At 40.5% G+C, this 24,631-nt stretch overlaps 1 protein-coding gene across 8 annotated transcripts in view; it reads right to left on the minus strand.

The window, feature by feature from the left end:
- Eif4e3 (eukaryotic translation initiation factor 4E family member 3) overlaps window positions 1–24,631 on the minus strand; it is a 259,816-nt gene that overhangs the window by 109,407 nt on the left and 125,778 nt on the right. Inside the window, exon 7 of one of the 8 annotated variants that reach the window (XM_087181346.1) lies at window positions 17,677–18,631. The exons of the other annotated variants lie outside the window; for them this stretch is intronic. Coding sequence (XP_087037472.1) covers window positions 18,618–18,631 — 14 coding nt within the window. The 3' untranslated portion in view covers window positions 17,677–18,617. Of the gene's footprint in view, window positions 1–17,676; window positions 18,632–24,631 lie in introns of those variants that run through there. 8 annotated transcript variants of the gene reach the window in all.

Raw genomic sequence — 24,631 nt, forward strand, 5'->3', positions numbered from 1 at the left:
TTTCCAGTCCCCTTCTGTCAGTTGGAGACAGAAGCTATCTTTCTTTCAATAAATGCTTCTTACCTTAAAAATAATAAATAAACACATACATAAATAAAAAAAGGTTGGCAAAGTAACTCGGTGCAAAGGCCAGTTCAATCCCTAATACCAAAAAATAAATAATAAAGAATCTCAGCCACTCACCTTCAAGCCAACAGAATTAACATCCCTAACAGTGGGTTCAGGCACAAACATGTTTACATTAAAAAAATAATAATCTATTTATTTTGTCACCAAGGGAACATTTGGAACTGTCTGGAAACATCTGTCATAATAGGGAAGAGGGACAGGGTGGTGTTGATGGTATCTGGTGGGTAGAGGCCAAGGAGGTTCCTAAACATCCTATAATGCGCAGGACAGCCACACATAAGGAAAATTATCTGGCTACTTAAAATTTCAGTAGTGCTGAGACTGCGAACTCCTGTCTAATCTGAACCAGCTTTGTAATCGCAGACAAGTCACTTTCTTTAATAATGATGGTCATGATCATGACAACTCACATTTATAAGCACTGATGCCCACCTTGCACTAAAGGCTTCCCATGGATCATTTCTCTTTAACCCTCCTATCAGGACTAGGATGGACACCCCATTATCACCACACTTTACTGGTGAGGAAACAAACAGGCCTGGGCAGATTAAGAACTCCTTACCAAACCCACACTTAACAAGTGCCTTAGCTCTATTCTGTCTAGTATTTCGTGGTTTTTTGGGGTTTTTTGGTACCAGGGATCAAACTCAGGACATTGTGCTTGCAAGGCAGGTGCTGGCGCCACTGAGCTAAATCCCTGGCCCTCATATTTCATTCTTGAGCCTCCATTCTCAACCCTAACATTTTCTCCTCTGTTCTGACTTTCCTGTCCCTAGAAATTTATAGAGATATCTTACGAGCAAGAGTGGAAGAGATCCATCTCACATGCAAATTCTGTTGGTATTTTAGCAGTATCCTAGGATACTATGCAGAGAAAGGTTGTGTGGCCCTGGATGGCTCAATGGAAAGAAAGCCATGACTGATTATTGATGTCTGCTACAGGTAAGGGAGAGAAGAGTAGTGGTATTCGTGTCTCTTATTGCCATCTTTAGATCAGATGATCTTTGCTTAAGGTTTCGTCAAGAGCCAACCACCTATGTTCCTATTTTCCCCCCTAGGAACAACCTCAATATTTGGCTGAGAAATGCTTGTAGAGCTGTATACATCAAAGAGAATGAAGGACTGAGCAGCCTACTGCAAGGGTTTTATTCAATACATGGTTCTCCCTGGTTGCAGAGAAACTGCTGAAAGCTCTTAGGTCCTCGCCTACAGAAGTCAGAAAACATCGAAGTTCGAGAAAATCACAGCACACCTCCACCCAGAGTTGAAGACAAGAAAAAAACAACTTTGGGGGTTGGACTGATTTCATAAAATAATCTGAGTGACTGAAGTGGAAAATAGCAATGACTATGAACTTTAGGGAGGCCAAAAAATAATTGACTACATTTTTTTAAGATTATGCAATGTTTAGCAAACTGAGATCACTGGGGGGAAAAGAAAGAAAGAAAAGGAATCACACAAACTTTGCTAAACAAAGTCACATACCAACAAACATTTAAACCACTATAACCAAGATGAGGAACTGAAGCTGGTTTTTAGTTACAAAGATCTGAGGGATGGGAGTGGGAAATAAACAAAAGTCCAAGGGGAAAATCATTAATAAGATACTCTGAACTATTTTCCCACAAGTAATTTTTTCTAAGAAAAAAAAAGCAAGCTACATTCTATGTTAAAAAAAAAAGTCAATCTCCTGCATTTCTGTCCAAATAAAACTTCTTTGCAAGCAGTCAACCAAAAAACTGAAATTCCATTGTCATAGCATGATGTCTATGGAATACCACTTTAGAAAACTTTCAAAATATAAAAAAGATCTGGATAATTAATAGAGGTCTCTGTAATGAAGGAAGACAGAAAATTAACAAAGCAAAACCCACCCCAAAAGGAAACTACAAGAAAACCTGGACTTACATCCTTGCAGAATATAATTTCAAGCACTTCCTGTTTACTAACAACAACAACACACACACACGCACAACCACCCACATCAAGATTTCCAGGAAATTATATATATAAATAAAACATGCAGACTTCTTTAGTAAAAACAAATGTAATTTCTTCCTAAACTGCCTCTATCCATGACAGATGAACTGGTGTAGCATTTATTAAAGGAGCAGAAAAGGGATTTTAAGGGACACGTTTTTATCTACTTGAAAGATTTCAAGCCATATAGAGATAAAACAATGTATAATATATATATATTTTTGTTCTTATGAAATATGCTATTTTAATCCAATCTTCCTAAAGCAAAATAATCCATCTCCATAACACACAAGTGAGTATTTAAAACTTTTAAAGGCAGATTTTGTTAATGTCAAGCTTAAGGCAACTCAGCAAGAAATGATAACTGTACTAAATTATTTAAACATATATATGACACTTAGCTGTGTCTACAAGGCACCAAAACATTGCGATGAAAAGTAACAGTCAGTAATTGCCCAGATGTTATGTCTAGTCACCAATAGCTGGAATTTCCTGAGATTTGCTCTAAGTGTCTTTGGGAAGTGGCTTTCCCACCACCGCTCTGTTACTTCACCCTTGGCAAGCCTGAATGGTCTCCTTGCTACACTCCATGGAAACCCTGACACAGTCACATTTGGTAACATGCTCCACTTGGGCTGTTCCTGACGTTACAGGTGGGCTCCCTTAGTAGCACACTTTGGTAGGACCAAATTTTTATCTCTGGTAATTTTCTGACTTACAAAATATCTTTTCCATTAAGTCAGAGATAATAGATAATTTTACCATGATAACTCTAAGAACTGGAGGAAGAAAAATCACCTGGATACCCAAACCCTCTTCTCTTCCAAATGTTCTTCCCATTTTAACCAACAGAAGGGGCTTCTCTTCTGTGGACAGGTTGCTCCTTTCTCAAGTCTCATATCTTGAATGGCCAGGGGGCAAAATAAGGGTTCTCCAAACTCCATGCCACCTCTCCCAGGCTTTTCTCCAATAATCCATCTGCATTTGGAGTCCTTATTCATATTGATTGTCCCTCTCTCCAACCTGTATGGCTCAAAGAATGGCAGGACAGCATGGTTAAGAAAACCTGTTAAGTCACATAGCTATGGGATCTAATCCTGGCTCAGCCAATAATGACATGTATGACCTCTGGTGGATTACTTCCCTCACCAATCTCCTGGCCCCTATCTGTACACTGGATATAATGAGAATCTTCCTGCCTTGTAGAGTTCAATTTGAAGATGGTGCTAGTTCTTTTCTGAGAAGCACAAAAAGTGATTACATGTCCAAGAGACTTATTGGGGAAAATGCTCATGAAAGAAACTGGGAGCTAGAGGTTAAAAAAAAAACTATCATAAAAAAAAAAAAAAACCAACCTATTGGGCCAGAGATTTAGCTCAGTGGTTTTGCTGCCTGCAGCGCAAGTGCAAGGACCCGAATTCGATCCCCACTACCAAAAAATACCCAAAAAACCCTATCATATCATGAATCTGGCCTGCCCGTGGTGGGGGAAAAAGTAAAAGATGGGAGTCTGAGGAGGAAAAGTCTTAGGTCATGTGCAGTTCTGAGAAGGTTTCAGCAAGGTTAGTACAATGATCTGGATCCTAAGCACTCATGTCTACCTTCAGGAGGCCCAAATTAGTGTCCCGGCCACACCCAGTCATTGGTAGGGAGAAGGCTGTAGAAAGTGTGGTCATAGGGCAACATAATGGTGAAGTCAAATAGCAGCTGGTGGGACCATTAATCAGTTATGCTTCCCTTAGTAGGAAATTTTGGAAGAGTGTCATCAGGGCAACTTATAAGATTAAATGCAATTAAAAAAAAGATTAAATGCGATAATGCTTATGAAATCCCTATCCCTATTTCAGACTAAGAGCTACATAAAATAATGGTGGTGGGGGTGATAATAACATCACTTCCTATTTTACCACAGTTCTTGGAATCTGTCTCAGTTTTCATCCACACATGTCCTGCCATCATGCTCTGAAGCTGCATAACCCTTGTCAGTGAGCGAATCTGGTAGGTCCTTGTCATCCTGTACTCAATTGACCTTCCCTTCCAAACACTTTGACAAACAACTACTGGACAACAAGCTATATTTTATTATCACCCAGACAATCAAGATGAGTCTTATGATCATCCCAGCTGGATGAAATCATCCTAGACTGGATGATTTCATCCTAGTCTGGAGAAATATTCCAGGCCACTATGTAGGAAGAGGGGACTGAGACAAAGCCCAACAGACTCCCTGAGTTGAAGCAGAGGAAGGGGTGCAAAAATCCAAGGATTCTAAAGTTTGCAGGACAGAGGACCATAAGAGAGTGCTGCATAGAGCGGGTTCTCCAGAGATTTGCAGCCTCTTTAATTATTCAGCTGAAAACTGGTCAGTCATGCTTGCAAGGAAACCACCCAAAGCCTGGGGGGGAAAAACTTAAAAAGATTAGAAGGAACAACTGTTAGAGCTCGTGTACAACCAGAAACAGTGAATGATCCCTACTGCCATAGCGGAACCCTCATAATTTACAGGGCATCAAGTAGAGAAGTGAAAAGGATCTTGCTTCAAGAGGGAAGAATAATTAGCCCTACAGTGTACAGTGACCTGATTCTGCCAACATCCACAAGGAACAAATTCCTTCCTAGTAACTTAACTTTGTCCCAGAATGAAGTACACCAATTATTTTAAATATTTTAAAAACCCAGCCCTAGGGCTGGGGATTTAGCTCAGTGGCACCTCACCTGCCTCATAAGCACAAGGTCCTGAGTTTGATACCTGATACCAAAAAAACCCCCAAAAAACAAAAAGCCCAGCATCTAACAAGGTAAAATTCACAATGTGTAGCATCTTATCAAAGATTACCAGACATATAAAGAAACAAGAAAATAGGACCTAAGAGAGAAATCAATCAAAACCAACCAAAAACTGACACAGATATTATTATTTTCAGATAAAAATATTAAAAGTTATTACAACAGTGGTCCAAAAGAAACCAGAAAATATCGTGAAATGAATAAAAGTAAAATACAACTCATCAAAATGTGTAGGCCATAGTTATAGGAGTCCTGAGGTAAACATTTACAGCATTAAATGCTTTTCAGAGAGAAAAGTTTGAATCACCAATTGAACCTCCAATTTAAGAAACAACAAAATAAGAGCAAATAATTCCAAAGAAAGCAGAAGAAAGTCCCAATAATTACAATAATTAATAAAATTGAAAACAAAAATAATAGAAAAAGACAAACAAAGAGCTAGTTCTTAAACGGATCAATAAATTCATAACCAGATTCCATGCTAGATATTTAAATGATAGTAAGGAATAGGCCGAACAATTCTACACACATAAGTTCAAAAACTTAGAAGTAATGAACCAATTTCATTCTTTAATTTTTAGGGTTTTTTTTACACAGATTCTTGCTCTAATTCAGGCTGGCCTTCAACTCACTATGTGTCCCAGGCTGGCCTCAAACTCTTAAGCAATCCTCCTGCTTCTGTCTCCCAAGTGTTGGGATTACAGGCATGAACCACCTTCTTAAAAGCAAAAAATTACCAAAATTAGCTCAAGAAGAAATAAGTTAAAAAAATCTTACATTTATATTTTGAAATAAAATTCATAGTCAAATATCTTCCTTTCCAAAACAAAACAAACAAACAAAAAACCCTAACTTTTCCAGTCTCAGATGATTTCACTGGCAAGTTCTACCAAACATTTAAAGATGAAACAAAACCAATTGTAAACAATCTTTCCCAGAAAATAGAAGAGGCGGGAACACTTCCCAACTCATTTTATGAGGCCATCATTAATCTTATGCCAAAACCAGACAAAGACAACACAAAAACTTCAGACCAATATCCTTCATGAACGTAGCTGCAAAAATCCTCAGAAAAGTATAGCAAATCAAATTCAGAAATATATAAAAATAACAGTAGTTCATAACCAGGTAGGATATATCCTAATACTGCAAAGTTATTTAATACTTAATAATTAGTCAATGTCACCCCAATAGTAAAGGTCTAGAGAAGAAAATCCACATGATCCATCAAACATTAGATAAACTTTGCTATTCAGTTCTGATTTTAAAAGTTCAGCAATCTAGGAACTGAAGGGGACTTCATTAACCAAAGAGAATTGTGCTTAATGATACAAAACTGAATATTTTTTCTCCCTAGGATCAGGAATGAAGATGGCCACATTTACCACTCCTATTGAACAGTACACTGGAAATCTTAGACACTGCAATAAAATAAGAAGCAGAAATGAAAGATGTCCCAGCCAGGGATTTAGCTTAGTGGCACCACACCTGCCTTGCAAGCGGAAGGTCCTGAGTTCAATCCCCAGTATTGGGGGCGGGTGGGAGGATGGAATAAAAGCTCATAGAACTAGTGAGTTTTGTGTGATCATAAAATTAAAGGTCAGCATACAAAATCTATTATTATATCTTATAAACTTGTAATGAACAGTTAGAATTAAAATTTTTCTAAATCTCATTTATAGTAGCTCAAAAAAGAGGAAGAAGTAGTTATTACATATAAATCTAGCAAAACAAGTACCAGGATAAATATGATGATAGCTATAAAAGAAATAAAGAGATATACCATATTAATGGATTGAAACACTCAATGTGGTTAAGACGTCAATTCTTCAAACACTGATTCACAAATTTAGCAGAATATTACTCAAAATCCCAATGGAATTTTTTGGCAGATAAATGCAGGGTAATTCTAAAATTTATATGGAAAGGCCAACATCTAAAACAGCAAAAGCAGTTTTGTAATGGAAGTATAAAGTTAGAGGACTCACACTACTGATTTTAAAACATATTATAATGCTACAGCATTTAAGACAGAATTACAGTGTCTGAGGAACAGACACATAGACAATTGAGTTTTGACAAAGATACAAAAGCAGTTCAATGGAGAAAGGATAATCTTTCAGCAACTGATGTTAGAATAAATGCACATACATATGTCCAAGGCGGGGGTGAAGTGGGGTGGTAGGAACATCCACCTAAACTTTATATCTTACATAAATGAATTAATAACAGATCATAGATGTAAAAATTAAAATTATAAAGCTTTCAGAAAAATAGAGGAGAAAGTCTTGTGCCTTACGTAAACAAAATTTTTAGCTGACAATAGTCACATAAAAACTGATAAATTGAATTTCAATAAAATTTAAAACTTTTACTAGGCAAAAGGCATAAAAGACATGCTATTAATGAGGATAAGATATTTGGAAATCACATAACCAATGGTGGACCTTTATCCAAAATATATAAATAACTGAAAGCCCAGTTTAAAGAAAACAATCATTTCAAAATGAACAAAATACTTGAACAAACACTTCATAGAGAATGCATGTGGATGGTAAAAAGAAACAGTAAGCAATTTTCAACACCACTGGCAATTAGACAAATGCAAGTTAAAAGCACAAAGAGCTACTACTGCACGTTCACTAGAATGGGGGTGGGGGCGGCAGGGGGCGGCTGTCAATACCAAGAGGTAGCAAAAAGCAACAGATACTCCCACATCAATGGTAGAAATGCAAAATGATACAGCCACTCTAGAAAACTGTTCAACAATTTCTGGTAAACCCATACTTGCTCAAACAACCTAGCAATCTCACTCATGTTTTATTCTAGATGAATGAAAAGTTATGTTCATGCAAAAACTTACACCAAAATATTTATAGCTTAAAGCCACTGACTTTAAGAACTGTTCAATTTTATGGCATGCATATTTTCCTTCAATAAAAATGAAAGAAAATATACCTTTGCCTTCTGGAAGAGAAAGAAAATATTTAAAACAGCTCTATTCATAATGGCCCAAAACTGAGAACAGCTCAAAGGTCCTTCAACCATGAACAGATAACCTGCCTATGGTATATCTACACCATGGAAGGCTACATACTCAGCAAGAAAAAAGTAACACTGTTATATACAACAACTGGGCTGACTATTAAAAGAAATATTCTAAGGGAAGAAAGTCAGTCTCAAAATGCTGTATGGTATGTGATTTTATTAAGCGACATTGGAGAAGGCAGAATGATAGGGACTAACAGCAGCTCCTTGTTGGCCAGGAGTGTGAGGCAAGGGAGGGCTGGACTGAAAGAATTTTTAGAGATGATGAAACTGTTCCATATCCTCAGTATGGTGGTGATGACAAGAATCTGTGCAAGTGTTAAAACTCATAGAACCGTGTAAGAAAGGAAGTAAAAGTTATGATATATGCATTTTAAAAAAATAATAAAACATATAAATCAAAGTCATCATCTTTTTACAATAGGCACCCCTACCACCAAACAAACAACCACCATAGGCAACAATCCCTTTGTTCTGTATTGATTAATGTAGAAATCGATAGCCAACTTTGAGCCCTTACTCTCTCCTTCCACCTTGGCACAAGCATGTCAAGTTCAGTTGACTTTAGAACCTGAAGTATCTCTTGAATTTGTTCTCTATTTGTTAACCCAAGAAGACTTCTCCAGTTCTATGCTTGAACCATTCTGGTCTGGATTATTTTTGTAGCCTCCTCAATGGTTTCTTTGATCCTAGTTTCTATTTGCCCTTTGAATTTTCCCCAGATCTGTGATGTCAGTCTTTTGCTTAAAGCAATAAAAAACATCTTCCAGTGATTTCCCAACCCCTTCAAGATAAAATGCAAACTGCCTGCATCTTTCTCAGCAATGATCTCACACCTCCTCAAGTTAGCCCTGCCCTTTCTTACTTTCCTGCCTTTGTTAGCTGTCCTCTCTCATAGGTCTCCTTTTTGACTTGAAAACATCCTTGACACCCTCAAAAGCCTCATTCAAATACTCCTAGGCAGAATTTTTCTTTGTTCACCCAGTCCTCACCCCACAGTGCTTGGCACTTTTTCCATTCTTGGGGAGAATTTGGCACATTAAGGGGCTGTCCTGTTCCATCTCAATTCCGCCATCAAATAGGACAGAGAAAAAGTGACATCTCTTTCCAGTGTCAAACACAGTGCCTGGCACTGAATGGTGCTCAGATCACATTTATCTAAATGAGATTAGAAAAACTGACTGCAATTTAACAACTAAATTGTTGATACTAAAGTATCAGCTAAATTTTTACTTTTTATTCCATCATCCTAGTGTTCTAATGAAACAGCTTCAGTCATGCTGCTTGTGTGTGACATACATCATACACACATGTGCTCACGTGCGCGCACACACACACACACACACATTTTCTTTTTACCAGTTGTTAAGATGTCCTTACTGGGGGTTTACTCTGTGCAGAGGACTGTGTGAGTTTATGGGAAAATGAGAGATGCATGCACTGAAGAAGCTAATAATATTCACACAAGATTAATGCCCCCAGATCTTGACTCCTTTTAATATTTATTCTAATACCATTTTTCCTCTTTAATAGAATATGAGAGTCATTCAGATTTCAATAATTTAGAATATATTCCTGACTTGAATATGGGTTAGTCCTCTAACCACATTTGCTGTCCTTCTAGAATAATTTCTTGCTTTCTGCTCCGGGCCTTCATTAGTCATCTTTTTTTCCCTTTTTTCATCAGTTCTCCTCATCCACAATTTATCTTTCACTACATTATTCTGTCTTCCTTAGAAATATTTTTGGATTTTAAGTATGAGGTACACATCTTAATTGAGAAAATGTTTGTTTCTGATGCTGTCATTCAAACTTTCGGAAAAATAGAGGGAGAACGTTATCCCTGAAAACCTAAATGATAGAATCAACTTGTGTTCCCCACACCCTCTGTTGTGGGGTGAAACAAAACATGGATGCAGGGATTTGACAACATTCAAAAAGCATTTGGAGTGCTTGCTTTGACAGCACATATACAGAAAGTATTTGGAGATGAAGATGGAGCTTTTGGTTTATAAAAACAGTAATAATTGGTCACTTGGAAAAAGCTACTGTGATCTTTGTTATGGCTTGTACTGAACAGTGGCCTAAGCTTTTGGAATCATGTACACCTACCACTAAACTATTGTGGGTTTGCACAAATATATGGTATGTATTCTTGCTTATTTACAAATTATAGATGTCCATATAAACTACTAATATGTATATGTACAACAATGCTGATGTGAGCATTATAAACCATGCATTTAAAATTAAATTTTAAAGCATGAGATTAAATATTAAATGATAAAAGAAGTTTTAAGATTTTTTACTGTCTCCAGAGGATTATACTATATGCTTGTGTGCCTGGACACCAAACTTTGGAAATCATACCATGGAGAATGTATCCTTCAGCCCACGTTTGGAGGGCTATGTTGGGTTGTTTTCAGAGGAAAGTAGACAAATGAGAACAAAATGTGACCAGAGTGACCATGGCAGACACAAATAGGAGGGTCCTGTGGTCACGGTTGAAAGAGGTAATAGAAAGGCACCAGGGTCAGATGATCCCATGCCTTGTAGGCCACTGGAGGACTTTGGTCTCTCTGGGTGGGATGGGACTTCTGTGGGGTTCTGAATGACACAGGCTAACCATTTCTACAGTTGTACTGTATGAGTAACCTTGACAGAGAGGGGAATGTCTATCCTCAATTACCCTAAGCACTGCTCTGCTGTGTGAAAGGCTTGCTGGTACAGAGCCATCCCATGATGCTGAGGAGCAAGGTCTGGAGTGGAAGAGTGCAGGTAGCAGGGGGCAGGTGGCCACCATGTTGGAACCCACCAGCATCTCCTCTGTCACAGACCTTCCTCCTCATCTTCCCACTAGTCACACGAAAGTCTGCAGGTGGCAGAGGTGCTAGTACTGGGGTTCTAACAGCAAATAGCCACCAGCGACACCTTAGGATTTTACCTTCACGTGCTCCTCCAGCCAACCACTGTCTCAAATAATTACTGTTAGTTCTGAAAAGAACCCTGTTATGGTATGGAGGTGGTCTGTCCTCCAAAGGACACGTATTAGAAGCTTGCTCCCAGTATGGAAATATGAGAGGTGACAGAACTCTTAAGGGCCCAGTGAGTGGAGCCCTGTGGGAAGTGATTAGGTCATTTGGTATAGAGCCTTTGGAAGAGAGTAAGGTGGTTCTCATGGGACCCTGATTAGTTCTCTCAAGGGAGTCGTCATAAAAGAGCAAGACTGACCACCCCCCATTCTCTGGCTTCCGTCTCTCCCTATGAGCTCTTCTTCTCATATATGCTGCTACCTCATGATGTCAACTACCATAAGATCCTCATAAGAGCCATGCCAAGGCCAGTCCCATACCTTTGAACTTTCAGAAATACAAGCCAAACAAACCTCTTTACCCTATAAAGTTCAAAGCCTTAGATATTTTATTATAGTGATGGAAAACAGACTAATACAAACCCTAAATATAAACTAGCTCTTTGGACCTGATTGTGCTCAGTTTGCCATGCTGTAAAACCAGAAAGACCTGGTTTTAAGGGTGCACACCCTGTAGGCATAACCCTATCCAAATGACATGATTCTGGCCTAAGGCTACCCAGACAAGAAATTCCTCTGGTGTGTTCAGGGCTCAGACTTTAGTTTAGCTTAGTTTAGATTTGTTTCATTTTGTTTTGAGATAGGGTCTTGCTATGTACTCCAGGCAGGCCTTGAACTCACTATGTAGCCCAGCGATCCTCCTGCCTCAGCCTCTCCAGTGCTGGGATTACAGGCATGAGCCTCTACATCTAGCTTAGATTTCTTTAGTCTTTAGAAAGAGCCCCAAGTCCACTGAATATATATTTTCACCCGCTGAATATTTAACATAACCCATATATGGTCCTTGAACTCATGGATAATAAGGGTAGAGAAGGAGTTTTCTATTTATCTCATGGGAATTCAATATGGGCTTCACAATGATTGTCAACTTGTGGCACTGCCAATGATTGACGTTGACTGGCTGGAAGGTGAGAATGAAAAGCTGGTCAATGACCAGGTCACTACTGCCAAGTCCAAGTACCGCCCCTCTGTTCTGCTGCATTTAACCCAAATCTTCCACTATGCAGATTAGAACTCCAAGACTATGAATATCCCCACTGGCCAAGGGAAATCTTTGGAGAATCCCAGTTCAGATGAGCTGTAATTAATCTACACTGATCCAGCACAGCTCCAAGTTTGGGCTAAGGCAGATACCTAGGGCTACCCTTCGGGAATGGGTAGCTTTAGAATGGTTCACACCCTTTGAAAGGTTCCAGTGCTCCAGCCAAAGGATTCTTATCCTCTCTCCAAAGACCGAAACTACACAACTACACATCTAATAAACTCCAAGTCTTTCCTTTTTTTTTTTTTTTGGTGCCAGGGATTGAACTCAGGACCTTGTGCCTACAAGGCAGGCAACAGAACCACTGAGCTAAATCCCAGCTCCAAGTCTTTCCTTTTAATTAAAATGTTTATATCAGTGGAAACAGATAACAGGAAATGATTTAAGTCTTGTCTTTGTATGATTGATATTATTACATACTCTTTGGTCAAAAAAAATCTTTCTTTAATGGTATCATTTAAATTTAGTGATCCTTAAAAAAGCAGGTAAACTCAAGGATGGACAAGGATTACACAATAAGGACACTGAGCCATTAAAACGGGAAGGAGAGGATCTCAAAGAACATGGAGGCCAGAGGCTGCACAAAGCCATCTTCATGGCTTCATGATTCCACTGACAGCCAGTCCAATTCAGTGTCAAGTGCCCAAGTGATGTTATGCCGTATGCAAATGATGCAAGTGACCCTTTCCTGTCTGATGACAGAGACATCATTGTTCTTAAAAATCAAGCATAGGGCCAGGGATTTAGCTCAGTGGTTCCGCTGCCTGCCTCCCTCGCAAGCACAAGGACCCCCCGAGTTCGATCCCTGGTACCAAAAAAAAAAAAAAAAAAAAAAGCAAGCATAAACATGGCCACATTTTACCATCATGTCTTTACTTTTCAAGGTCTGTTCATGAAAATACTTTTTTTTTTTTTTTTTTACCATCAATCAAACATCTTATCTTTTTTAGTGGTGACAGTGGTTAAAAATACAGGTGTCTACAGGGACGAGGCAGATGACAGCAATGAGAAAACAGAGCCAGGTAAAAGATGATCAAGAGGAACAAAATGCAGCCTCAGAGAATCGAGGAGGGTGAGGATAGAAGCCCTGGGGAGGCCATGACTTCAAAGAGAAGCTGCCCTACTCCCCTTGTGTAAGAGCCAAATCACCAGGCCTTCCAGCCTCCCAACAGTGCTGGAAACATGACAAAATATCCCAGTTTTTAAAATGTTAACACTTAACTTTTTAAAGAGATGCCCATTGTGCAAGATTGGATACATCTTTGGCCACGTTTTGGTTAGTGGCTGCTACTGTGCTTTCAGTGTTAGGTCAGTGGTTGGCAAACTCCAGCCCCCATGCCAAACACGGTCCACTGCTCATTTTTGTAAACAAATTTTTATTAGGCACTCCTGCTCATTGTTGTACTGTCTTCTGCTATGATGGCAGAGTTGGGTAGCTGAAACAAAGACCACACGGCCACAAAGCCTGTCATCTGATCTCTTCTGGAAAAAGTTTCTTGATCTCTTGTTTAAGGTCTTGAAATTGATAGACTTTCCCAAGGTCTCTTGTTCTTTTCCAACAGAGTCAGCTACAATTTTTAACAGAGCGAAGAGGACAGAGCCTGAAACAACATTCACTGGCCTACCTGTGCATTTGGCATCACATACAAACCAGTGAACAAAACAAAACAAAACTCAAACAAGTTGTTTTGCCATCACAAAATGAAACAATCAATTTGATTACTAAACAAGTCACGAAATGACAAATTATTGGTTTTAAGAAAGGATGCTGGGCAAAAGAAGCAGATACACATGGGTTAGAGTCCCACCTCCAGCCACTTGCTGTGAGGCCTTAGGCTGTGGGCTGTCCCAAGCTGTTACCACATACACAGGGGTAACATTATTAAGTGAGTAATAGCAGCTACCTTGCAGGCTTAGGGGTGAAGCATCTGGCATTTCATAGAAGCCCACTTAAGATGCAGCCAGTAAGTAGCCCTATGGATGGTAGTGGTCAGAGCATCATGACTCTCTTTCTTAGATCTTCTTTAAAAGAAAAACTGCTTAAGGGCTCTTGATGTTTCAAAGGAAGGGTTCAGGAAGAACAGACCTTCCTTCCAGATCCAGTTATTTAGTGCAAGGGCTGGAGAGTGAGTGTTTCTAGTATAAGTGCTTGGGGAAGTGTGGAGTGAATGCTCAACAAATGCTGGCTGACTTTTTTGTCTGTTTTGTTTTGTTTTTGCAGTGCTGGAGATTGAACCCAGGACCTTCACACTGAGTGACACCCGACACCCTAGGCTTTTCTTTTGCTTTGGTTTGGTTTTTGAGATGGGATCTTGCTAAGCTGGTAAAGTTGCCCAGGCTGAGCTTAAACATGTGATTCTCCTGCCTCGGCCTCCCAGAGTGCTGGAATTAGAGGTATGCACCATCATGGAGACTGGCTGATTTGTTCTGATGAATGGGTGTGTGCCTCAAAGGATTAGCAATAGTGAAGAGGTAGAAAAGCAATTCAAATGCAGAGCATAATAGTTTTCTTCTGCATTCTTCCTAAAGAAATTGTCCTCAAGTAGAATTAGACAAATACTGACTGTGAGAGTATCTGTAAGAAGACAGGGGCCCCTCTGATCCACAGTCCAGGGCGCGGAGTAAGGCAGGGTGTGTAGGGCTGGGAAGTTCTTGATTAAAAGAGCCTCAGGAGTCACATGAGCGAATGAAATGCACAATCCTGGACTAGATTCTGGTTTAAACAAATCAGCTAGGAAAGAACGTTTGTGGACATTTGAAAAATTTAGACATTTAATATTAGATAATTTGGAGGAATTAATATTAATTCTGTTAGCTTTGATAATAATACTGTGATTATGTGATTTGAAGGATACACTATGAGGTATTTAGGGTTAAGATGCAAGAATGACTATATTTTAAAAGACTTCAAAAACAAGTTAAAGAAAGAAACAAAGATGAAAGTAACAAATGTGAAGAAAATTTAACAACTGTTAAATCTGATGGTTATACTAGTCTTTCCACATTTATGTTATTTGTAATTTTGTAATTTTACATAAATAGGATAAAAACTTAGATGGAGAGTGGGGGAGGAAGAAGATGAAAAAGAAGAATCAAGATGTGTTATGTACATGTACCAACTCCCCACAATGAAGGTAACCATTATGTAATGGAAGCATGTATTAATATAAATAAAATTTAAAAAATTAATGAAATAACCTCTCTCCTGAGTTTTTTTCCTTGTTATTTTGAGACAAGGTCTCACTATGTACGTCAGACTGGTCTTGAACTCACTATTTAGCCTAGGCTGGCCTCAAACTCATAGAAATCTTCCTGCCTCAGCCTCCCAAATTCTGGGTGTGCACCATCACATCTGGCTTCCTGAGCTTTTACTTATTTTATTTTTTAATTTTTATTTTTTTGGTCCTGGGGATCGAACTCAGGTCCTTGTGCTTACATAGCAGGCGGTGAAACCACTGAGCTAAATCCCAGGCTCAAACTGAGTTTTTAAAGATGTTAGATTATGTTTATTGCCCCGTTGGATTGCCATTTCACCTCTCAAGAATAATAAAGTCACCCTTTCCACTGAAATGTAGGCATTTTAATAATAAATCAGGGGAGAAAGTCTGGTAATCCTATTAATCACAAGAGTTAGGTTCCAAGCTACTCAGTGGACATTTGAAATCAGAGAGTACCAAATTCTATACACAGTATGTTTTTTGCTATATACATACACCTATGATAAAGTTTAATTTATGAATGATGTATAGAAATTTGTTATTGATTAACAATAACACATAAAATAGAGTAATAACAGAGATTTCATCATGTTACTCAGAATGGACAATTTTAAAATTAGGAATTGTTTGTTTCTGGAATTTTCCATTCAGTATTCTTGGACAGCAGTTAAATGTGGGTAACTAAAACCATGGAAAGTGAAGTCATGGCTAAGACGGAGGGAGGGACTACTATACTATTAGTAATAGTGTTAGTATCAATGTATTCGATTTTTATTGCTGCTATAACAAATTACCACAAACTTAGTGGCTTAAAACAAAATAAATTTGTTGTCTTACAAACGTTTATTCTAATTTAGTTAAGATTTTGGTCTTAAATTGAATAAAATGCATTTGTTACTTTTTATCTCTGATAATACCAGGCTGAGCTCATGCTGTCATACTTACTAGGAGATTATCCTGCCATTTAGAGGCTCAGGGCCACTTTTCTCCATCCTCAATACCAATAACCTCAACTTTTTCTGACCTTTTGTCTGTCTTCACATCTCTCTGTGAGCACAGCAGGGACAGCGCTCTGCCTTTCTGTATGGTTAGATTGGGACAAGATGGACAATCTAGGATCATCTCTCCACTTGAAAGTCCGTAGCCTAGTCCCTTCTGCCAGCTCCTCTTTGAAGAGTAAAGCACTATATTCACAGGTTCTTGGTTAAGATGTGAAGGGGGGGGGGGTTCTTCCTATCACAAATGTTATTGGAAATAATAATTCATACCATCACAAAGTGCAGTAACACTGAATATCAAGAGTAACTGCAGCAGCTCCCATTCTTTGGGTATCTACAATATGCCAAGCACACGCCAGGGGTTTCACATGCATTTTCTCATTTAACCCACATCCATGAGGACATTGCCATTCTGAGAGATTCTGACATCAGCCAAAGTGAAACTTAAATCAAGGCCAATCTGACCCTAAAGGTCATGAGATGACTTTGCCGTCCCCCACCTACTGTCTTATCTCTGATTTCCTAAGCTTTTTCCTAGGCCCAGAACATACTGAACACTTTAACTGATGCCGGCTGCTCACTCACCAACTGTCTGTCTCTTCCCTTTCATTTCTTTTGTCTTCCCCCCCTCCCCCATTTCTTTTTAAAAGAAAAAAGTTGCACTTTCTATTAGATTTTTTTTCTGGAGAAAGTGTTCCCAAATATGTAAGCAAGTAACTGTCACCCTTTTGGGATATGTCATCTGCTTGTGCAAACTGATCGGGACAAATGTCACTTATAAAACATTTGACTTGAAAATCATGTGGTTTTGGCCCTGGGCACTTTCAAAATTAGGGTTTTAAAGGAAATGCTGGTTACAAGCACTCGTAGAAAGAACTCATCAGGAAAGAGCGAGCGCCTGCTGAAATGGGCGGGCAGGGCTTTGGGCCTTTGTGGTTTGCCAGGGAGGAGAGCACATGGGTCTTTGGTGGGTGGTTGTTCCATGTAAATGAATATGTTAGAATCATCACTCATTCATCTTGAAGAACCTCGGCACTGAGCCACTTGATTTTTTGGCCAAATTCCCTCATTCCCTTCCATAAGAGAGCAAAGCAAAGCTCCACAAAAACATCTCCTGATACATCTGCAGAGGCCACACTCTATCCTCACCCCCATAAAACTCATTCTTGCTCCTATGTCTCACTTTCAAAATGGTTCATTATATTCCTCCTAGAGTTCTTCAAATGTTTACAACTATTTTATCTAATAAGTTCTCCATAGAGATTTTGGTTTATACCATACTACTTCCTGTAAAGGATTTTAAATTTTATTTTTTTCAGTAGTCACAGGGGCTGACATTCCAATGAGTTTCTATTATCCACTTGAGAACATTTCTTTACTTCATATACTCATTCCAAAACACGCTGAAACCAAATTGTAATATCACTACCCCTCTTATAGATGTAATCGCCTAAAACCATGGGCCACGACACAGGGCATTTATAGATCCAAACTTCTGCATATTCTATGATTGGTTTTCTCCTTCTTTTCCTTTCCAGCAACACACAAACCTCATCAAAGCAAACTCCAGATAAATGATGCACGAACATTTCACCAAACAAATAGTTTAATAATTCAAACAACGTCATTTCTCATGTACACTGTGTTCATCTCCTAAGTAGCACAATCCTCCAGTTGGCCAACTGGCTCTGAAAAGTCACATAGAAATATCCAACTCCAAAATGCTGCAAAGCACCTATAATTTAATTTTTCTGCCTTTACAAAATAGGAATAGTATAAGCATGAGATGGGAACACTTAATGCTTCTTTTAGCATCATCTTTCTGGAGCAGAGAGGGCTGCCTAGGGCCTTCACACATAGCCGCCTCTTTGGTCTCCAACTCAGCTCCTCCCGAGACAATTTTAGGGCCTCCTCCAGAGGCTCAGGCCCAAACAGATGTCCTTCTCGCCCCCACGTGAAGATGGTGTGGCGAGAGGGAACACAAGAAAGAAGAAAGAAGAAGAAAGCTTTGGTAACCATGTGTCACAGTATAGAAAGTGGTTCGTACATTGATGGAAAGTCAAAATGAGAAGCCAGGAAATATGCAGATAGTTCATGGACACTGTGGAAAACTTAACTTGCAGCTTCCCAGCTCAACCAAGCAGGGTGAACTTTAGAGGCTCAGAGGGTGAGGTTCTGACAGAGGAGATCCAGCCTGCACACCCAAAGGCACAGCTTCTCAGCAGGGCACTAATGCCACTTTGGCTGGATGGTTCTGGTCTGGAGAGCTTTCCCATGCACTGCAGGATCCTCAGCAGCACTCCTGGCATCCACCTACGAGGTGCCTACAGCAGGGCATCTGCAATAAACAGAAAGACTCAGGCATTGTCAGGTGTCACCCAGGAGAGCTGCTCACCTGAAGGCATGAGTTGAATTATATATGAAGTGCAAGTTAGTTCTCCCAACAGGCTTCTTGGGATCCTGCCGATGAATGGGCTAGACTTCAGAAATTCCACTCTCAGGAAACTTACACTCAGAGCAGACTGAGAGGAGTTAGGTGCCCCAGGCTCAAGAAACTTCAAAAAAGAAACCAAACCTCAAGACTCACGGAATCAGAACCTCTGGAGGGGAGGTCGAGGGCTTGGCATTAAAAACATCAGAGTTTATCTTCAAGCAGGATTGGGCTGAAGTCAGATTTAGAGACAGATATGCTCCAGACTACCCCGCTGATAGTTCCCAGCCTGCCCAAATGACTCGTAGGAGCCAGCCTTCAGGAGGGGCTGCTCACCAAGATCCACCTGTGATCAGAGAAGGCCACTTCCTGTCCCTCATTAGGACATCATTATCACAAAGCAACTTACTGATTCTCAAAGATACTTTGGATTATACAAAAAAAAACCAACCCTCTTCTCCTCATCAGCATACTCTTGGTTTTTTTTATTTGTTTTTTGTTTTTGGTACCGGGGATCAAACTCAGGTCCTTGTGCTTGCGGGGCAGGCGGCGGAACCACTGGGCTAAATCCCTGGCTCCATCAGCATACTCTTTAGAAGGACAGGGTGTCCCTAAGCATCCACTCACAGCAAATGGGCCGAGCTACAGGATTTATTCATAAATTGGGCAAATGTGGCTCAGATTGGCACCGGAGGCCACCTGAGAAAGAAGCCTGCAGAGGGAGAGAGCAACCCAGACCCACTGCTTTGCTTGAGTGACAAAATCAAGCCTGGCAGGGTGTTCTAGTGCAGGCCTGTAAGCCCACACTCTGGGAGGCTGAAGCAAGAGTATCCTAAGTTTAAGCCCAGCCCAGGCAAGTTAGCAAGACCCTTTGTGCTTCGGCTACTTTGGGGCAAGCTCCTGATACTGGCAACTGAAGGGGTCCTGACCCTTTAGGAGATGGGGAACTTCCTCTGATAATCAACCATTCAGTTCAACAACTTCACATTTCCTAAGGTTCTTTTCTTTGGACTTCTAGAAAGATGGTGACAGAATCCCACAGCCTTCCATTGCCTATCAGTCCAGTCTTCTGAACCTGGCATTTCAAGCTTGGTGTCATCTGACTTAAGCCACCTTGGCTAACCTTTCCCCCTAATCCCTCCCTTCTGGGTATCCCCGTGATGCCCCGGCTACCACGTGTGCTCAAAACATACAGTGAATTCTGCTGCTGAGTGCCATCCAATGGAAAGGCAGGGATCTTCAATACAAAGCAGCAATTCAACCTTACCAACACTGTGACAAGTTTCAACTTATTCAGTGCAGCCAGCTGGTTGTGAAAAATGGTTGAGAGAAGGTGTGTTTGAAAGTGTGCTATAAATCATGGATCATTAACAATACATTTTATCAGAATTGCACAATCATGCCACTTTACATCCTGCCTTTTTTTTTTTTTTTTTGGTACCGGGGATAGAACTCGGGTCCTTGCACTTGTGCGGCAGGCAGCGAAACCACTGAGCTAAATCCCTGGCCCTACATTCTGCCTTTTTAAGAAATATTATCAAAGCAGAGGAAATTTGGGTCTATGTTTATCATCCTGACACCAAGATTCAGAGTTCTCAATGGAAATCACCCAGTTCATGTGAATAAAGCTCATAAATCCAGATCCAACATCAAAGTGATGTTGATTACATTTTGTGACCTTGAGGGAATTGTGCAAGCTGAGTTTGTATTCAGGAACACTATGGTGAATTTTGAATATTATAAGGGCTGATTAGCATATTTAAGAAATGATGTACCTAGAAAATGATCCGAGCAAATGGGCAAATGGTTTCATGACAACGCTTTGTGTCACGCATTGCTTCTGGTATACCAAGTTCTGTTAAATAAAACATGATAGTGTGTTCCTATCACCTTATTCAACAGATCTGGCACCACAACTTCTGGCTTCTCTACCAAAGACAAAATGGCTATAAATGGTAAACATTCTGAATGGATTCAGGACATCGAGGCAACCAGGATGATGCAACGGGGGATTTAGCTCAGTGGTTCCACTGCCTGCACCACCTGCCCCACAAGCACAAGGACCCGAGTTTTGATCCTCAGTACCAAAAAAAAAAAAAGACAGTCAGGAAAGAGGACTTCCAGAACTGCTTCAGAAAGTGACAAGAATGATGGGATGAGTGAACAGAGGGGGAGTGTTCTCAGGGGGATTAATGTCAACACGTCTCTTTGACTGAAATAAAACTTAAAATTTAAATAATCATTATATTTTTTATCATACCTCATAAAAGCCATGGTTCCCTCAGTTGGGTAACTGTGGCTTTTACCTGGAGATTTCTCTGAGAAAGCATGGTGCACTGTGGAGGTACATTGTAGGTGTTCGCTTGCATGTGTCTGAGGTGACAAGCACACCATCTTATCTCCTTAGTCCAGCCACTAAAGTGTAAGTCTCTCAGGGTGTCCCAGTCATCCTTATTTCTCTCATAGTACTACAAAGATATATTGCTGAGTGAATAAGCAAAAATATGGATGCTTTGGTATTCTCTTATTTAAAATGAGACCAGTTTTCCTGTTGACAATAGGGAAATCTTTCGAGAGAGACAGAGTAGCAGTTATAAGGAAGGGCCTTACCTGTGCAACTGAGCTAAGATGGGACGTAAATAAAGGACAGAGATCAAGGGCACAGGCTTTGGGAATGACCAGTCCGGGTGCAGATCCTGGCTTTGCCCTTCTGGAGTTGATCTTGGGCCAGTTTCTCAGCCTCCCAAATCTGCTTCTTCAGTGAAATGGGGCTGATAGAGCACATCTCACAGGCCTTCCGGAGGACAAGGACTGTGGCACAGAGCATGCATTTGGGAAGCAGCAGCTAAAGGAAAATGTGTGAGGCCCAACAGCCTGCACAAGATGATATCCTCCTGCCCTCCCTACCTTTTCCAATCGCCTAGATTTGAAGATTATGGCACCAGGTGGGTGCTTCTTTGTTTTTCCTTTCCTCCTACATCCTGAAACTGCAGTTTCCCGGGTCAGGTAACCTACACTGCTCCCTTGTTTCTCTTTTTAAATTCCTGTTTAAAACACATCTCCAGCATCCCCTTACTTCCTTTACCCTGTAAATCTCACCCTGAGCAAGCTGTCCTCTGGCGCCTAACTCTTCTTTTTTTATTATTTCCCATTTGCCAATTTGGTCATACACAGATACTTTTAAAGCATATCTACCTCAACAGGATGTTGGAGAAAGTTCAATAGGATAATATTTGTGATAAACCCTCCCTTGATGCCTAGTGCCAAACTGGTAATCCAAGATTCTGTCCTTCATTCTCCTCTTGCTGTTGGTCAGTCCACAAATACTATCAAATGTCCTCTAAGTTTCAGGGGCTGTGCTGGGCCTAGGCATACAGGGCGAACCAAAGAAATGCATGTTTCTGTCCTTACTCTCTTTAACTTCATTTCCTTTTCTGCAAATGGAGGCGGAAATTAGGACTGGCACTTAACTATAGCTCTTCTTAGACTGCTGCCCCCTACTTTGTAACAATGGCAACATTAAAAAAAAGAAAGAAAGAAAAGAAAAGAAAGGAAAAACAACAACTCTTCCTCCCAGAATAAGCTCTTAATTACCTGCCCCATTCTCAGGCAGGTGAATATGTTCTTTGCTTTTTAATTATGTTGGTCTTATTGTTTCATAAGAAAATAAAAAACAGACTCAACAGGGAGACTGCAAGGAGCGGAGGAAGCCAAACATAACTTATGCACCTTATTAAAAACAATTAGGGATTGTTTGATGAAGCAGCTTTGGCTCCAGATGGCCAGCCTCCATGCAGCCCCAGTTCAGCTTGCTTCTCACCTTCCCCCAGCCTCTTCCCAGGTTTTGCATCATCAGTTTTCTTAAAATACAAGGATGGGATTGTAAGAGATGCTGTTCCCACGTTTGGTACTTTTCTCTTCTTGTGGCAACCACGTCTTTTCTACGCTAACATTTATTGGTGTTGAGTCCTCCAGCCTTCTTCTCTGTCACCATATTGGTCCCAGCTCTCAGGCTGCTGAGGGGAAGGTTGAAGACCCTTCATCTTCAGTTATGTAGGTTTGCTTTGCTGGGTGAATAAGGTGGCCTGAGTGGACCTTGGGGACAAAACACTGACCAGCCTGCAAGTTGATTTTAGGTATTAGGGGACTGACAGGGAAGGATAAAAAAGACCACTCTGATGTCACATGGGCCACCTTCTCTGGACTCCCCTCCTCCCCACCGTCCTCCTGCAGTGGGTTCTAATAGCACCCAGGCCTGGCTGTGCACCCACACATGTGTCTTTGCTTGTACTGTGCCCTCTGTCTGGATTGCCCTTCTCTCCCGTGCTGGCTCAGCTAATTGCCACTCATAGCTTCAGCTGAGTGTTCCTTCCCTCCCTTGCACCCCATCCAATGCCCACACCCAGGCTGTGTTGATTTATATTGCAATGATCTGTTCAAGAGCCTGTGTTCCTCCAGGAGTTTCCTGAAGGGCGAAGTTGAACTGTGTGTCTCCATCTCCCTGACACGCTCTGGCAACATTCCATCCTGGTTACCCACTGGCAATGCTCTTAAAAATACACCTGTGCCCCCTTGGGAAGGTTTGGGTGGGACTCCATAATCTGTGTGTTTTAAGCAGCTCACCAAGCAATGCTGATGTCCAGGAAGGTTCAAGAGCTACCATTGTTATTACTCAATAAATGTTTGTGAAACTGCACTTATCCTCGCTAGGAAACAACGGTTTCTAGGTTACTTATAAAGTATGCACACAGATCACTTCTGACCCTTGAAGAACCTACCTATAAGAAATGTGGGAGTCTGGGCTGGGGATTTAGCTCAGTGGTTTCACTGCCTGCTTTGCAAGTGCAAGGATCCGGGTTCGATCCCCGGTACCAAAAAAAAAAAAAGAAATGTGGGAGTATTTATTTTCTCAAGTTGCTGGTTATTCTTTAAAAATAAAAAAAGGAAACCAATTGAAATGAGTGTAAAATAACAGAAAGTTGGTAAAACCTAAATATCCATCAGGAGAAGACTGGTAAAACAGATTATGCCTGTATCCTGGACTCCTACCCATCACGGAAGGGATACTTCTCCAGGAAAGATGGGGACCAGTGCCCAGGACTTAGTGACAAGTGACAAAAGGAAATGCAAGGCCCTGTTTGGTAGCTGTGGTGAGTTAAACTGTGGGGCTCTTACCCTTACTCGGTACCTCTGAATGTCACCGTATTTGGCCACAGGGCCTTTGCAGAAGTAATGATTTCAGGTGAAGTTCCACTGGATTAGGGTGGGCTTTCTTGCAATGATTTGTGCCTTTGTATGAGGAGAGAACGTTGCACAGGGACACAGAAAAGATGCTGTGTGACAGCCAAGGCAGAGATTGGAGTGATATGTCCCTAAACCAAAGGGGCCAAGGATTGCAAACAACCACCAGCATCCAGGAGAGAGGCGGGGAGCAGATTCTCTGTCAGACCCGGAAGGAACCAACCCTTCTCACAACTGGGGTTTGGATTTTTAGCCTCCAGAATTGTGAGAGAATTAATTTCTGTTATTTTAAGCCCCCTAGTTTAGGGTAATTTGTTATGGAAGCCTTAGAAAATGAATACAGTAACCTATCATTTCAGGAAATTATCTATCCATCTTTTATTTTATTTTATTTTATTTTATTGGTACCGGGGATTGAACTCAGGACCTTACGCTTGCAAGGCAGGCGCTGGAACCACTGAGCTAAATCCCCAGCCCTTGTCCACCTTTTAATTGGGAGACACTTTCTGAAAGGATATCCAAGAAACAGAAGCAACATGGACTCTGGGAAAGAGAAAAGGCTGGCTGGGAGCAAGGGGAGGAGCAGAGATTTGTTTTCCATTGTACTCTACTTTCCCCTTTTTGACTTTCTGCAATTAAAGTGCTTCAATGACAGGAAAAATCCTA

This window comes from Heterocephalus glaber, unplaced genomic scaffold (assembly GCF_053883595.1).
Source record: "Heterocephalus glaber isolate CG9 unplaced genomic scaffold, H.glaber_assembly_v1.0 deba00001472, whole genome shotgun sequence".
NCBI lineage: Eukaryota > Metazoa > Chordata > Mammalia > Rodentia > Bathyergidae > Heterocephalus > Heterocephalus glaber.